The sequence below is a fragment of the Macrobrachium nipponense genome, chromosome 1, assembly GCF_015104395.2.
Source record: "Macrobrachium nipponense isolate FS-2020 chromosome 1, ASM1510439v2, whole genome shotgun sequence".
Lineage (NCBI taxonomy): Eukaryota > Metazoa > Arthropoda > Malacostraca > Decapoda > Palaemonidae > Macrobrachium > Macrobrachium nipponense.
In genome coordinates, this window is record NC_087200.1 from 58,313,815 (window position 1) to 58,328,677 (window position 14,863).

The 14,863-nt window shown below is 36.1% G+C and overlaps 2 protein-coding genes across 4 annotated transcripts in view; one reads left to right on the top strand and one right to left on the bottom strand.

Annotated features, from left to right (window-relative positions):
• LOC135219328 (beta-galactosidase-like) overlaps nucleotides 1-3,672 on the top strand; it is a 36,658-nt gene extending 32,986 nt beyond the window's left edge. For all 3 annotated transcript variants that reach the window (XM_064255994.1, XM_064255993.1, XM_064255995.1), the window contains exons 12-14: nucleotides 1,854-2,051; nucleotides 2,235-2,492; nucleotides 3,239-3,672. In XM_064255994.1, coding sequence (XP_064112064.1) covers nucleotides 1,854-2,051; nucleotides 2,235-2,492; nucleotides 3,239-3,451 — 669 coding nt within the window. In that variant the 3' untranslated portion in view covers nucleotides 3,452-3,672. The remainder of the gene's footprint in view (nucleotides 1-1,853; nucleotides 2,052-2,234; nucleotides 2,493-3,238) is intronic.
• Nucleotides 3,673-6,224: 2,552 nt separating this feature from the next.
• LOC135219329 (DNA-directed RNA polymerases I, II, and III subunit RPABC2-like) overlaps nucleotides 6,225-14,863 on the bottom strand; it is a 140,719-nt gene continuing 132,080 nt past the window's right edge. Inside the window, exon 4 of the mRNA XM_064255996.1 lies at nucleotides 6,225-6,543. Within this exon, the coding sequence (XP_064112066.1) occupies nucleotides 6,333-6,543 (211 nt within the window). The 3' untranslated portion in view covers nucleotides 6,225-6,332. The remainder of the gene's footprint in view (nucleotides 6,544-14,863) is intronic.

Consider the following 14,863-nt stretch of genomic DNA (forward strand, 5'->3'; position numbering starts at 1 on the left):
TCGTACTTCGAACTTAATCCGTTCCAGAAGGCTGTCCGAAGTACGATTTGTTCGAAATATGAAACAAATAGTATCCCCATAAGAAGTAAAGGGAATCGGGATTTGTTCCAGCCAACCCAACATTTTTTATATTATTAATGTGTTCAAAAGGTAAATTAAGAGTGTAAAGTAATGAAACAATGTTATATGAAGTAAAATGTTCTAAATTTTATTTTTTCTAAGTACGATTTACGAACTTTTTGGTGAAAATGGCGCTGGCCACCTGGGAGATGGAGGGAGGAGAGATGGGAACCCTTTGAGCACACCGAATTGGTTGCAGTATGCAAAGGTTGATAACAAAATCAATTGTATTCACATTAGGTACAAAGACAATAAAAGGAATCGATAGTGTGTGTGCCCGATTGTGTCAGAGAGAGAGAGAGAGAGAGAGAGAGAGAGAGAGAGAGAGAGAGAGAGAGAGAGAGAGAGAGAGAGAGTAATCAGCGTGTTTACACTTGAATTTTAAGTGCACGAAAGAGATTAATATGCCACAATACATCAACTTACTGTTGGCAGACTTTTAAGACAAACACGAGGATTTTGCAAAGAAATAAGTAATAAGTCAAGAATGCAAGAAAAGGAAAGAGAGATAAAATAACTTTTCACAAGGAAGCTGTTTCAACAAACAATCGAAGGCATGCAGAAGCTGAAAGTTGCGCCAGTTTGTTTATCACAGAGCTGAGTTACTTTTACAGTAGTAAAATATCGTAACAAGCATCTGTCACGAGATTGGTATGGGCAAATCAGCTGATAAGTTAGTGGGAAGCAGAGGATTCCTTGCTCTCTATCTCTCGGAGCACTGAACACTGGCTCAATTAAGACTTTCTTTCTTTTTTTCTGTATTGGATTTGATTCTTTTCATATTCTATCATTGTTTTAAATTTATTGTTAAATAACATTTTATATTTTATGTGAATTGGTACGGCTTTTACGTACATATTATTGTAAAGATTTTACTGTCTCTTCACTCGTCAACAATACCACTACACACGATAACTTAAAATCATTCATTCATTATTCCTCCAAAATATAAACACTCCCTCCCTCTACCTCAACTTTGCTGTATGTCACTGCAATGACGAATGATTTTGTTAATGTGCTAAATTTTATTGTGAAAAGCTTTGTTCTTTCATTTAGTATTTTGATAATATTGTTCAACTAGACCGCTCACTCAGCACATTGAACACTGGCTCAATTAAAACTTTTTCCTAGTTTTTCTGTAATGCATTTGTTTTTGTTTTTTTCATATTTTATTATGTTAAATTCATTAGGAAATTCCCTTTATATGTGAATCGTTATTGCTTTTACATACATACAGTAATATTTTAACTCTCTTCTTCTTCTCTCAATGCTCCCTAGTTCAGTCTCAATTCAGCTGGGCATGACGTCACCGCAATTACGTACAATTTTATACATCTTTTATGCTAAATATTATATTAAAAGCTATATTTTATATTAAATGCCTTATACTTTTATTTATTTTGTCGAATATTGTTATAATTAAACTGTATATTGTTAATGAAAGAAAATTAATACAGTTTAACTTGTCAGACCCAGTAGGCCGTCAATACAAGTATAAACTAGATAATCAGTCAGTTCGAAGTATGAGCATTTGTTCAACAACCGATACAAAATTTTCTAGAAAATTTTGTTCGAAAAATGGAAAGTTCGACAAACGAGGTACCACTGTAATTGAGATAATGAAATAAGGAGAACAAGAATTTGCTACAAATCCACTATTCGGTTTTCATTCTGTTGGATCTATGCAAAACTTCCTTTTTTAATAAATATAAAGCAATTTGCATTGTCAACAGTCGAATCCAGCCAAGGTCAGCATCACTGATGTACATGATCGTGCTTACATCTTTGTTGATCAACAATATGTTGGAGTTGTATCTCGGGAGGAAAGCATCTATGACCTGCCCTTGCAATCGCTTCCCAACCAGACATTGACGATAGTGGCAGAGAGTCAAGGACGTATCTGCTATGGGTCGCAAATCAATGATTTTAAGGTTAGCAAAATAAGAACTGAAAATCATCTTTAATACAACGCATTCCTTTTATGGGCAATTTGTTCTATTCGTGGATAATTCTTGTGAGATGATATTTTTTGGGAAATCCACATTATTATTCCTTGTGTTTAGGAAAGTCTTGTACAATCTATGAATACAAAGGTTAACCTCTCCCTCTCACAGGGGTTAACAAGAAATGTCACCTTAAGTGGCCAAATACTGGAAAACTGGAAAATGGTTCCCCTGCCCTTGACGAACATTACAGCCTTTACAATGGCGAGAAGTCATCTCGAATACAAGATAGCAACGATGAACAGCGACCATAATTCTCTGCAAGGGACGCCTACGGGAGGAATGTCATTCTATAAGGGAACCTTTAAGATCCCCAGTGCACCTGATCACCCCCAGGATACATTCCTTCGCCTGGATGGATGGATGAAGGTGAGATCTCTTCAGATGGAGTTTTTCAATATCTGGTTTTTAAATAGAAAATACCCAGGGGTGAATTATAACTACGTACAGGTAATTAATCATAAATGCAGTGTCTTTTAAAAATATGCGATCTCCCAAGGAAAGTCGTAGATTTTTGTTATAAAAGCAATAAAGTAGACAAGTTTATTTAAGAAAGTTTGATGGATCTCATTGGAAATCTGTCTCTTTCTGCTATTATTTTCTTGTGGATATTTGAAACAGGGAACTAATTTGGGCAGACTTTTAGAAGAAAAATAATAGCTGGAATTTCACAAGAATGGAATTGTACAATCTTAAGTCTTTCAACTTTTTTTTTTATCATCTTAAGGCAATGATTCTTTATGCAATCTGCAAATTTTATGCTGACTAATGGAAACTATTGAGTATTGCTAAAAGACAACTATTTTTTAGCAATGTGTCTAAGAGGAATATGTGGTTACAGCTCTTCTAAGTGAAAAGTATGCATGTAAAAAAAGCTTTCTTTTGAATATTTGTTAGACCTATTCTGAAGGCCTTTTTGAAGAAGTTTGAAGGAGAATTTTATAATTCAGAATTAATGTTAGAGATAGAGAACCATCACTTATATACTGTTCACTCATCTCTTTTCATTTCGTGATCTGTTTATAAAGTTGAAGCTTGATGCCATTGCCTATTCAAATGAATATGCAATGTCACAGACCAAAGTATTCATCATTGTGTTTTAATGAATATTCCAGGGTGTCGCTTGGGTAAATGACTTCAACCTAGGTCGCTACTGGCCTGAAGTTGGTCCACAGGTAACTTTGTACGTTCCGCGGGCGATTCTGAAGCAAGGAAGTAACTCCATATATTTGCTTGAGCAGGAAGCCTCGCCTTGTGCAGTACAGTCTTCTTGTTATGTATCTCTGCAAAACACTCATGAAATTGCAGGACCAACTCCAGACCACTAAGGAAAGATGCTTCTCCCTCATCTTGATGTCTCTTGCTTCTGTTCTCTTCTGAAGTCCTCCTTCACTCTTGGTTTCCCAACAGAGGAGTCCCTACTTGTATTCTTTCCTCTTATCCTTGTTGATGCAATTGTTTTGCTTGGGTAAACAGCCAGTTTGAGTGGAGGGTTCTCAGACATTCTAACAGCAATTCAAATCATAATACATAATCAATATCTGCAGTCCTCAGTGTTTTTTTATAACCTAAAAAGTGTTCTTAGACACTACAGCAGTCAAATCTTTTCATTCCAATCCTCATATTATCTTTCTTCCATCTTGCTATCCATCCTCTTCTAACAATTATTTCATAGGGCAACTGTGAAGGTTTCCTCCTGTTACACCTTTGTAACCTTTTACTCACACTTTTCCTTTCAGTGGTGAATAACCTCAAAGGTCCCAGAACTTGATCTTTTTACCTAAATTCTATTCCATTCCTAAACAAAGGAGTTTGGTACGACTGCATGTGGGTTCATGTTAATACTGTGAAGAGATAAAGATAGCATAAATTTTACACCCGAAAATTCTATAAAACTTGAACGCTCGCGATTCATATCCAGCGAACAGTAAAACTTTGAATTTCAAATTTCTAGAAAATTCTAGAAGATAGCATACATGAAACATATAAAAGATGGAACAATGGCCTTCAGCAAAGTAAAAGTCAATGCACAGCTTAATGATGTAGCGCAAGGAAGAACAGGATAGTCTTGTTTCAACAGGAGAATTTTTAAGACTTTTCCACAGTCAAGCCGTGTCAGTCCAGAGTATGAGGATGAAATTAAGATTTGAAAAAATCAGAAAAACTGCCAAAGTTTCTTCAGCGCAACTGAGTTTTCTGTATAGTGTATAATACTGTATGAAACTGGATGTGCTGCTGTATGAATCTCTCAACCATAACTGGACAGGATCAGTTGCTCCCCAGATGCAGTCAAGTGAAGATGTGTCGATGGCTGGCACCTCTAGCGGTACCAAATGCATGATCCTTAAATAAAATTAAAAAAACTACTGAGGCTGGAGGGCTGCAATTTGGTATGTTTGATGACTAGAGGGTGGATGATCAACATACCAATTAGCAGCCCTCTAGTCTCCGTAGTTTTTATGATCTGAGGGAGGACATTTAGCCATCAAGTTTTCTTTAAAATAAACTAAAATATGGACAGTAAGGATTAAGCATACGACCACGGAAAATAAAAAGCACGCAGAAAAGGGCAGGAGGAGCTGAAGATCATGGAGCAAGTCATCCCAGGGATTAGGAAAAGAAAAAAAAACAGATGTTGAGATGAGCATATTATACCAAAGTTGGAGCTGTTATCTCCTCAGCATATCTCTACCTGATGAAGAAGACTGTAAGTTTTTGAAATGTAGAACTTTGTAAATTGTACAATATAAATAAATGAATCTATTACACCTTATTAAAGCCTAACACAAGTATGAATATAAATATACAGTAAGTATATAAATATACAGTGAACTTGTATGGCTATTTTGGGATTTATCTATATCTCTTTTTAACTATATGATTAACTGTTTAATTTTTATTTTTATATGACAAATTTTTTAATCAATTTGTATTTTTCATAGCTAACAAACCTGAGGTCTTAACTGTATGATATTTTCCAAGCGCCATCTCACGGACATACAGTCGTCTTGTTACACGGCCGTGTAAGCACTTGGTTGAAGCTTATGCTAAGAGGTCCCTTGACTCACCTGCCACCTACCATTGTGTAAAGGTTTTCTTTTTTGTTTTCATGGTTGTTGTAGCTGTTGGGTCAGAGGGGATCCAGTTGACAAGCTGGACGAAGAACTATCAGGTTGAAATGGGCTGGGAAGTGCTCCTGATATTTCTCTTGTTTGATTTATGGCTGGAAGCAATGCTTGGTACTGGACGATGATGCAATTTCCTAAGCAAAGAGTATACAAGGTCTGCTGCAGTGCCATCTCATCGGACAAGAGTTGTGTCGAAATGCCTTCTTGCCCGTCATGAGTTGTGTGTGGTATTGTCATGCTGGCTACAATTGACTTAGGAGCTCCCCAGCATGAAGGAGCATTTCAGCATTACTCTGCATGCAATTAATTCCAGGATCAACTGGTAAGGTCGTTTGATATTATTGATATGGTTGTGAAGGTGTGGATCCATGAGTATGTCATCTGCCATGTGTTGGGAATACCACGTTAACAGCAAAAACTATGGTGTCTACTACAGATATCCTGTCGTTATTATGAAAATACAGAAATTTTACAGTAATAAAAAGTAATGAATTAAGGGTAACAAAATAATGAAATATTAAAGTTCAACTTTTGTGCAAAAAATATAAAAACAGATATGTATCACAATATTAAATTTCATCATATGAAGGAAAATGTGACAAATTGCAATATACACATACAGTATAAGTGAGACTTGTAATAATGAGAGTACTATGTTCTATGATGTCTAAATATTAATATTTGAATTGATCAAAAAATGCTGGGAATTAAGTTACAATTTGTAATTCCTACTAGAGGTTTCTACACTGCATGAACTCAGTCAGTTCACATGTTGTCCTTTCTTGGCATTTCTCCAGAAACAAATTTTCCTGATATCAGGCTGAAGTTCCGATCCTTTCAAGGTTTTTGTTAATTCAACTACACCAATATAATTCCCCATCTTCTGCAGGCTTTCAACACTTACCCCTGCCATTATGAGAGCTTCCAAATATCTTAAACTTGAATTCCATGACTAAGGTGTTAAAAATTCAAATTGAAATTTAAAAGTATGATTTTATTCATAACATGATAGTCAAATGATATAATCCCTTTCACACACAGAGCATGAATGATTACTTGAACAGTCTTAAGCTAACATTCTTTAGAAATCACTTATAATGAGTTCATCAATACCCCAATCTTCATATGAGCCATCAGGAAGATACCGTCTAATAATGATGGGAATTTTCCGTTCTCTCAATTCCTTGGCAGCAATTTGAAGTGGATCACTCTCTCCATCAATTTCAACCATTACTGGTGCACACATTGCTATCTGCAATGCTCTTGTACCTAAGACCCTTGCTCTTTCATATCTGTAAAAATTAAATTAGATTTATTATACAGTAATCAATTCTATTAGTGAAATATATACTACTGCCAACCAAAAATATAAATAAGATGAAGGAATATAACTTGTTCAAAAGGAATACTTATAGCTGTAATATTCACCAAAAATGCCTATAGTACCAATCTTACAATAAGGTACTTTTTACTGATAAAAATAACTACATAAGCCTTTATATCTCAAAATTTTAAGTGTTACATGAATTACACACCTACTGTTTGATTAGTGCAAAAGTGTACAATTGGATATCACTGTTTAAGTAATATTTGGTAATTGAACTTTATTTGGGCATAAGGGCCTACACACAGATTATGTATGTATAAATTCTTGTCATTATTTACCAAACGAAATCCCCGATGATTATAGGTACCAGTCATCTACCACAAAGGGTCTATTGAAAACAAATAAATTTCACTTCATTACCAAAAAGTTATGGGACCTTGGTTGATTACAAATCTCAATAAACTATATTACAATTTTGTTCCAGGTTCTCCATGAATAGCCCATAAACCTGGGTGCCTTTCATCCATTGTTCACATACGGAAGATTGGCTGTTACCTTTAGTGAAGCTTATTTTTTCCAACACATCCCTTTTGTCACTTCCTCATCTGTTTAAACTGACTCTTTGATGAAATTCAGTTTGGTTTACTGTTGTACAGTAGATCTGGCCTTACAGGAGAGTAATATCTAAAAAGTTTGCAACACATATGACAAATTGCAATGCTTTTGTAACCTTTCTTCTTATCTGTTCCCTTTTTGTTCTTCTTTGAGACTGTTCAGCTTCTGTAAGGCAAATCACTGCTTGCCCATAATAACGTCTGACTGATGGAATATTTACAAAAACACTGAAGTGGATTCAAATAAACTGACTAAAAATTATGTAATTTTAAATAATTCAAATTATTTTTCCACAAGTTTATCTACTCTTGACCTACCAATGTCCTTTCAGAGAAGCATGGTTAAAAGGCATTTACTGTCAGCAATGAGGCATTCAGAGAAGAAACATAGTCTCATATTTTCATGACCAGGGCACTCAACCATCAAGTGCTGTGCATCAAAGAGAATCAAGCAGTCATTTCACAATGAAAAAGGTACATATAGGTAATTATCATATAACAAAGAACAGTCTCCCATCTTGACATCTTACTATGTCTCCATGAGGGAGCTGCCATGGTTACTATAAACCAGACTCTCCTTTGAATGCTGCCAAGTCTTCTCAACCAATTTTCTAACATTAGAAAAAAAAATTAAATGAATCTTTGCATGCCATACAAACTAATGCTTTTTCAAACTTTCTTGACTACTTATTCCCAGGCACCACCTAACATGTGCAAGAACCTAATAAAAGGTCAAATACCTGCACATAAGTGCAATCCAGAAATCACTGTAAATAATGTGATTTTCATCTTCACAGATTCAAGTATTTTCCAGAACCACTAAATTTCATTATGCTTTAGTTTTTAAATGCAGGAAAAACTTGGAAAAGAATTGCTGGAAAAACTCCTCCATAGCCAACTGTTGCACCAGAACTGAAACCACCTGTCTATATAAAAATAGTTTTCATAATAAATTCTAAAAACCTAAAAGTGGTTGTGAGGGAGGCATCTGAAAACAGAATGAAGTCTGGTGGAAGAGAACGCAGAGGGACACCCTTCAAAAGATTTCGGTCGTCCAACCACCAACGAAGATCTTCTCTCACTTCCAGAGACAGAGGAACCTTTAACGGGTGAGTCCCCCGCCGGAGACCAGAATTTCCCCAGTCTCCATTGTATAGACTGAAGATGAAGATGCCCATGAGGGACCAGCTTCTCCAGGGAAGACAAAACTCCCAGAAAAACCTGCCACTGATGAGCTGACTGATGTGGTTCCGACAGGAAGTCGCGCGCCACCACTCGCAACTTCTCCAATCTCTGATCTGACGGAAAAACTCTTGCAACTGTCGTATCAATGACCATGCCCAGGTAGAGAATCCTGTGACTGGGTATGAGGTTTGACTTTTCCTGGTTGACTACGATGCCCAGTTCCAGACAGAACCGAAGTAAACGATCCCTGTCCTGCAGAAGCTTTTCCCTGGAAACTGCCAAGACCAACCAATCGTCGAGGTACTTCAGCAAATGGATCCCCTGAGCATGGGCCAACTTAATACGAGAAGACCCTTGTGAACACTTGAGGGGCTGTTGTCAGCCCAAAGCACAGGACTTTGAACTTGAAGCCCTTGTCCCCGAGAGAGAAGCGAAGGAACTTCCTGGACGTCGGATGAATAGGGATCTGGAAGTATGCATCCCTTAAGTCTATCAACAGCAAGAAGTTGCCTTCCCTCACAGCTGCCAACACTGAACGTGGGGTCTCCATCTTGAATCGTGTCTTCCTGATGAAGTGATTCAAGGTGGATAAGTCGATCATGATTATATATTGTATAATTGTTATTAGTATTTTATGCATTGTTGAAATATGGTGGGTGTCCTATGGACAGCATATGGTTGATTCTAGAAGGTGTCTGTTGATGTATTTGTGTTGTGATGTCATAGGCTGTGACGTCATAGGCAAGATGGCGGTGGCGTCAGTGGGATGTAAACAATAATATGGTGCAGTTGGAGACGTGCTTGTGGTGTTTGGTTGGTAGGGGAGAGCTCTCTGTCTGGTAGGAGTTTTTGGGTCATAAGTCTTGTTGTGCTGTTGATCTAAGGTAATTTCAGGAGTATACTGGAGTTGGAGAACGCGTACAGGTGGGTAGATTATTCATTTGTGTAGAAAAAGGCGTTAGGCTAGGCTAAAATTCAAACTGGTAGCAGAGCGTGGTTGATCAAAGATGCCTGGATCCGACAGTGAACAAAGGAAGACTAGATGGAGAAGGGAATGTCCTAGGTTTAGCGGGATAAAGAAGAGTACAAAGAATGGAAAGGTCAAGCTGAAGATTGGCTATTGTTGTATGGAGAAGATACAAAATACCCCGCGATAGAAATTAGAATGAGCTTAAAAGGGAAAGCCCGAGAACTAGTGGAAGGATTAGAGAGATAAACTTACGGGTACAGAGGGTCCAAAGATAATCCTAGACAAACTAGATAAAGCCTATCTAAAAGACTCGGTAATGGAGAATTACGGCAGAATAAAAAGATACATTCTAATAAGAAGAGAATCTAGTGAAAAGATGGCTTACTATTTAATTAGATACGAGAAGACAGCATCTGAGTGTGAAAGAGCAATGGGGAAAGGTGCGCTTGAAGGGGAAGTCAAGGGTTATCATGTTAATAGAGCAAGCAAATCTCACAGAAAATAAAAAACAAATGGTATTATCGGGTTGTGGGCAAGATAAGTTAGAGTACGAAACAGTGTCGCAAACAATAAAAAGACTCTTTGAGGGATTAGGGACTAAAGAGGAACAGGAATGGTGGGGGTCGTCAGAGGGCAATGCCATTTCTGGGAGAGGGAGGGGAAAACCAGAGATATCGGGGAAGATGGAACAGAGGTAGTGGTGGAAGAAATCCTATAAACAAAGAAGGGAAGGTAACAGTATGTGCAATATGCAGCTCGGAATGGCATTGGGCTAGGGATTGTCCTCAGAATTTTCATAATAGGAAAAAAAACTGAAACAAGCTAGAAGAAAATAAGCTGAAAACAGAAACTGGGACAGAAGAAGAAGTTTATGTAGGAGAAGTTAACCCTCTTACGCTGATTGGACGTATTAAACGTTGACATAAATTGTCTCTCGGGTGCCGATTGGATGTATTAAATGTCGACATAATAGTTTTTTTTTTAAATTCGCGGAAAAATACTTATAGGCCTACCAGCCAAAAACTTTTGAATCACGCGCCTTGGGGGATGCTGGGAGTTCATGGATCAAGGCGTTGTTTTGTTTACAATTGTTACGCAGGCGCGCAAGCGCGAATTTCTTTCTTATCGCACTAAAAAGTGTCAGTGACACATCTCAGAAATTATTTCGTCACTTTGACATAATTTTTGCACCATTTTAAATGGAGTATTATATATGAAAATGTACGCAATTTCATGTAGAATACAACAAAAAAATACTCATGATTGTAGCTTTTATCAGTTTTGAAATATTTTCATATAAATAACGATGTGCCAAAATTTCAACCTTCGGTCAACCTTGACTCTACCAAAATGGTCGAAAAATGCAATTGTAAGCTAAAACTCTTATATTCTAGTAATATTCAATCATTTACCTTCATTTTGCAACAAATTGGACACGTCTAGCACAATATTTAAATATGGTGAATTTATGAAAAAACTTTTTCCTTATGTCCCGCGCGGTAACTCTTCCGATAAATTTTATTTTTCGTGCGATTGTCGTAATGTTTGCACCATTTTAAATTTGCCGTTACATAAAGTTTTATATATGGAAATGTGTGCAATTTCATGCACAATACAACTAAAAACAACCCATGGTTGTAGCTTTTATCAGTTTTGAAATATTTTCCTATGAATAACGATAAATGCCAAAATTTCAACCTTCGGTCAACTTTGACTCTACCGAAATGGTCGAAAAACGCAATTGTAAGCTAAAACTCCTATATTCTAGTAATATTCAATCATTTACCTTCATTTTGCAACAAATTGGAAGTCTCCAGCATAATATTTCGATTTATGGTGAATTTATGAAAAAAAGAAAAAAAAAATTTTTCCTTACGTCCACACGGTAACTCTTCCGAAAAAAAATCAGAAATTTTTTCGTCCGATTGTCGTAATGTTTACACCATTTTTAATTAGCCGTTACATAAAGTTTTATATATGAAAATGTGCGCAATTTCATTTAGAATACAATAATAAAAAATTGAAGGTTGTAGCTTTTCTCATTTTCAAAATATTTGCATATAAATCATGATAAATAGAAAAAAAACCACGTTCAGTCAACTTTGACTACCAAAAGTCGAAAAACGCAATTGTAAGCTAAAACTCTTATGGTCTAGTAATATTTAGTCATTTATCTTCATTTTGAAACAAATTCGAAGTCTCTAGCACAATGTTCCGCGCGGATTCTCCGCCGCAAATCTCCGAAATGCGTACATCGCATTATCGTTATATTTGCTCCGTTTCATATTAGGCGTTTCATAGAGTTTTATATATGAAAATGTGTGCAATTTCATGTAGAATACAACAAAAAATAATTGAAGGTTGTAGCTTTTCTCATTTTCAAAATATTTGCATGTAAAAAAAAATATATAAAAAAAATCCGACATTTGGTCAAATTTAACTCGTCCGAAATGGTCGAAAACTGCAATTGTAAGCTAAAACTCTTACAGTATAGTAATATTCAATCATTTGTCTTTATTTTGAAATAAATTGGAAGTCTCTAGAACAATATTTAGATCTATGGTGAATTTTTGAAAAATATTTTTTTACGTCCGCGCGTTACGAATTCATGCATCATTTTGTGATAATATTTTCTCTGTGTTGCTTTGATCATTTTACAATGTGTTATATATCAAAATGATTGCATTTTAGTGTACAATACAACAAATAAAAATTAACTCGTTAGCTTTAACCGTTTTGCTCACAGCGCGATTTGAATACAATTATATATGAAATTTTGTTTTCGCATTATCATATATCGCATTATTTATATATGATAATGATATTTTTTTTCATTTCTGATGGTTGCATACTAAACTTCAGGCAATGACAAAAAAAGGAGCCAAAAATGAACTCTTAATCTTTAAAACTAAGCGCTCTGTGATTTTTTGAAAAAAATATTTTTTCCGCTTCGGCGCTCACTCCGAGACCGCCTCGGCATACGGGAGACGATTTTTATTATACCCCTTCGGCGTAAGAGGGTTAATAAAATAGTGGAAGAGTTGTGGGAGGTGGTTGATGCAATTTTGGACACAGGGTGTAAATCAACAGTTTGTGGGGAATTGTGACTACCACGTATTGTCATGGATTTGAGTCAGGAAGAGTTGAGGAGAATGAGGGACACTAGGACAGAGTCTAATAAAGTGTTTAATTTTGGTGAGACATCTTATAAGTCCAAAGGAATAATAGAAATACCCGTGATACTAAAAAACGGAAAGTTTTATTTGAAGACAGAAATTCTGCAGGGTGATAACCCTACCACTGATAGGTAAGCAAACCATGAGTAAAATGGATATGACCCTAAATTTGAAAGAAAATTGTGTCATAATAGAAGTACACTGGTACCTCGACATACGAAAGGCTCAACTTACGAAAGGCTCAACTTACGAAAAACTCAAGATACGAAAGCAAATACGAAAAATTTTACGGCTCTACATACGAAAATTGCTCAAGTTACGAAAGGTTGTTGCTGTAAAGTCCAGAGATTCTCCCGGACCACCGAGAACAATTTTAAAAACTAGCGCCCCGCCAACTGAGTAAACTCGCCACCACCATCCTTCCGCTCTCCCATTGGATCCTGAATGCTAGTCACCCCGTAAGATCCTGCTCTCCTATTGGTCAGCATCTACCCCTTGTGCTCTATGTATCTATTGGTAGAAAAGGATGCTGTAAATTGAAAAAACTTATTCATGCATAAACATTTAATAAAAAAAAACATTAGGTAAAGATAGAATAAAGAATAGAAATGAATGGTTATTATACTGTTTGGTAGTTTCAGTAGTTGAAGAGAGAATGAAAATTTATGGCTTACTGTGTACTAAGAAAAATGATTGCTTGGCGATTGTTCGGTACTCGTAAGTGCTGGATGTAAACAGAAGTTTGGAAGCTTTTTTTTTGTTGTTTGTTTATTATAGTTAATGGTTACTTAATAATTATTTGAAATGAGTACATGCAATACATTTAATAAAAAAAATTGTGAATTAGATATCATAAAATATAAAATAAATCAGACTGCTATCATTGAAGCCAACAAATAGTATGTATATTTTCTAGAATTCTTCTTGTTTTAATATTACGTTACGTATATGTTTCATTATAGCTGTCAGTAACTCGGTATCTCCATTAGGTAAAGATAGATAAAGAATAGAAATGAATGGTTTTTATATACTGTTTGGTAGTTTCATTAGTTGAAGAAGAGATGCCTAATGAAAATTTATGGCTTAACTGTGTCCTAGGAAAAGTGATTGCTTGGCGATCGTTCGGTAGGTACTCGTAAGAGCTGAATGTAAACAAACGATTGGAAGGTTTTTTTGTTTTTTTGTTTGTGTATTATAGTTAATGATTAATTAATAATTTGAAATGAGTACATACTGATTATTTATACATTTCATTGGCATATTCTAAGCTTTTAGCTTCTTAGGTTTAGATGTCAGAATCATAGACTAGGCTACAGTAGCAATCGCTAACATAGGCTAGGCTTATTGCTAAGGGACATATGCTAAAGTCCTAATATATGCAGTAAAAATGGAGTTGAACATTACATGCAGTATGTACAGTATTTTGCCTTTTAGGAGTCGTATTTCTTCCGTCGGATTGGCGTCATAACCCTAGAACGTGTTGTAGGCCTGGAAATATAATTTACTGGGATGTTTTTGTAGGGCTTGGAACGGATTAGGCATTTTACACGTAAAATGCGGTTCAAGATACGAAAAACTCATGATACGAAGGCCGCCTCGGAACGGATTAATTTTGTATCTCGAGGTACCACTGTATTAGGGGGAGGGAACGAAAGTAGAGTTAAGAGAAGACGAACAGGGTCGTTTAAGAGTACTATAAGGAGGAGGAAGGTAGAAGAATTATTACTGGAGGTTGGAAGGAAAGAATCTGAGGGAAATTAAGAACACAATGAAGAAATTACATTTACAGTTTGGTCACGGAAGTGGAGATAAAATATGGAAGCTAACAGAGGAAAGCATAATGGGAGTAATGGGTTAATCGAAAAAGAAAAAGAGGAAATAAGAAAGTTACTAACGGAACTGATTGAAAATTGTGAGGTTTGTAAAAGATACAAAAGAAACCTGGCCAAACCAGTAGTAGGCTTTTCTTGGAGTGAAACGTTTAATGAAGTTGTAGCGATGGATGTGGGAGAGATAGAAGAGAGAAAGTTCTTGGTAATAGTGGATATGGCAATGATGTATTGTCAGGCCTGTTGGATAAAAGATAAGAAACCAGAAACTATAAGAAGACACTTTTTGAGTGCTGGTTTGCTATATTTGGAGCACCCTCCAAAATATTGTCAGACAATGGGGGAGAATTCAAAATGAAAAAAGTAAGGGGGATGGCAGAAAGATGGAATATTAAAGTACTAGCCACAGCATCAGAATCTCTGTGGAGCAACGGATGATGTGAAAAGACCGTACCGCATGATCAAGGGAAGTGTAAGAAAGATGATGGAGGAGGAGGAAGTAGATTGGTCC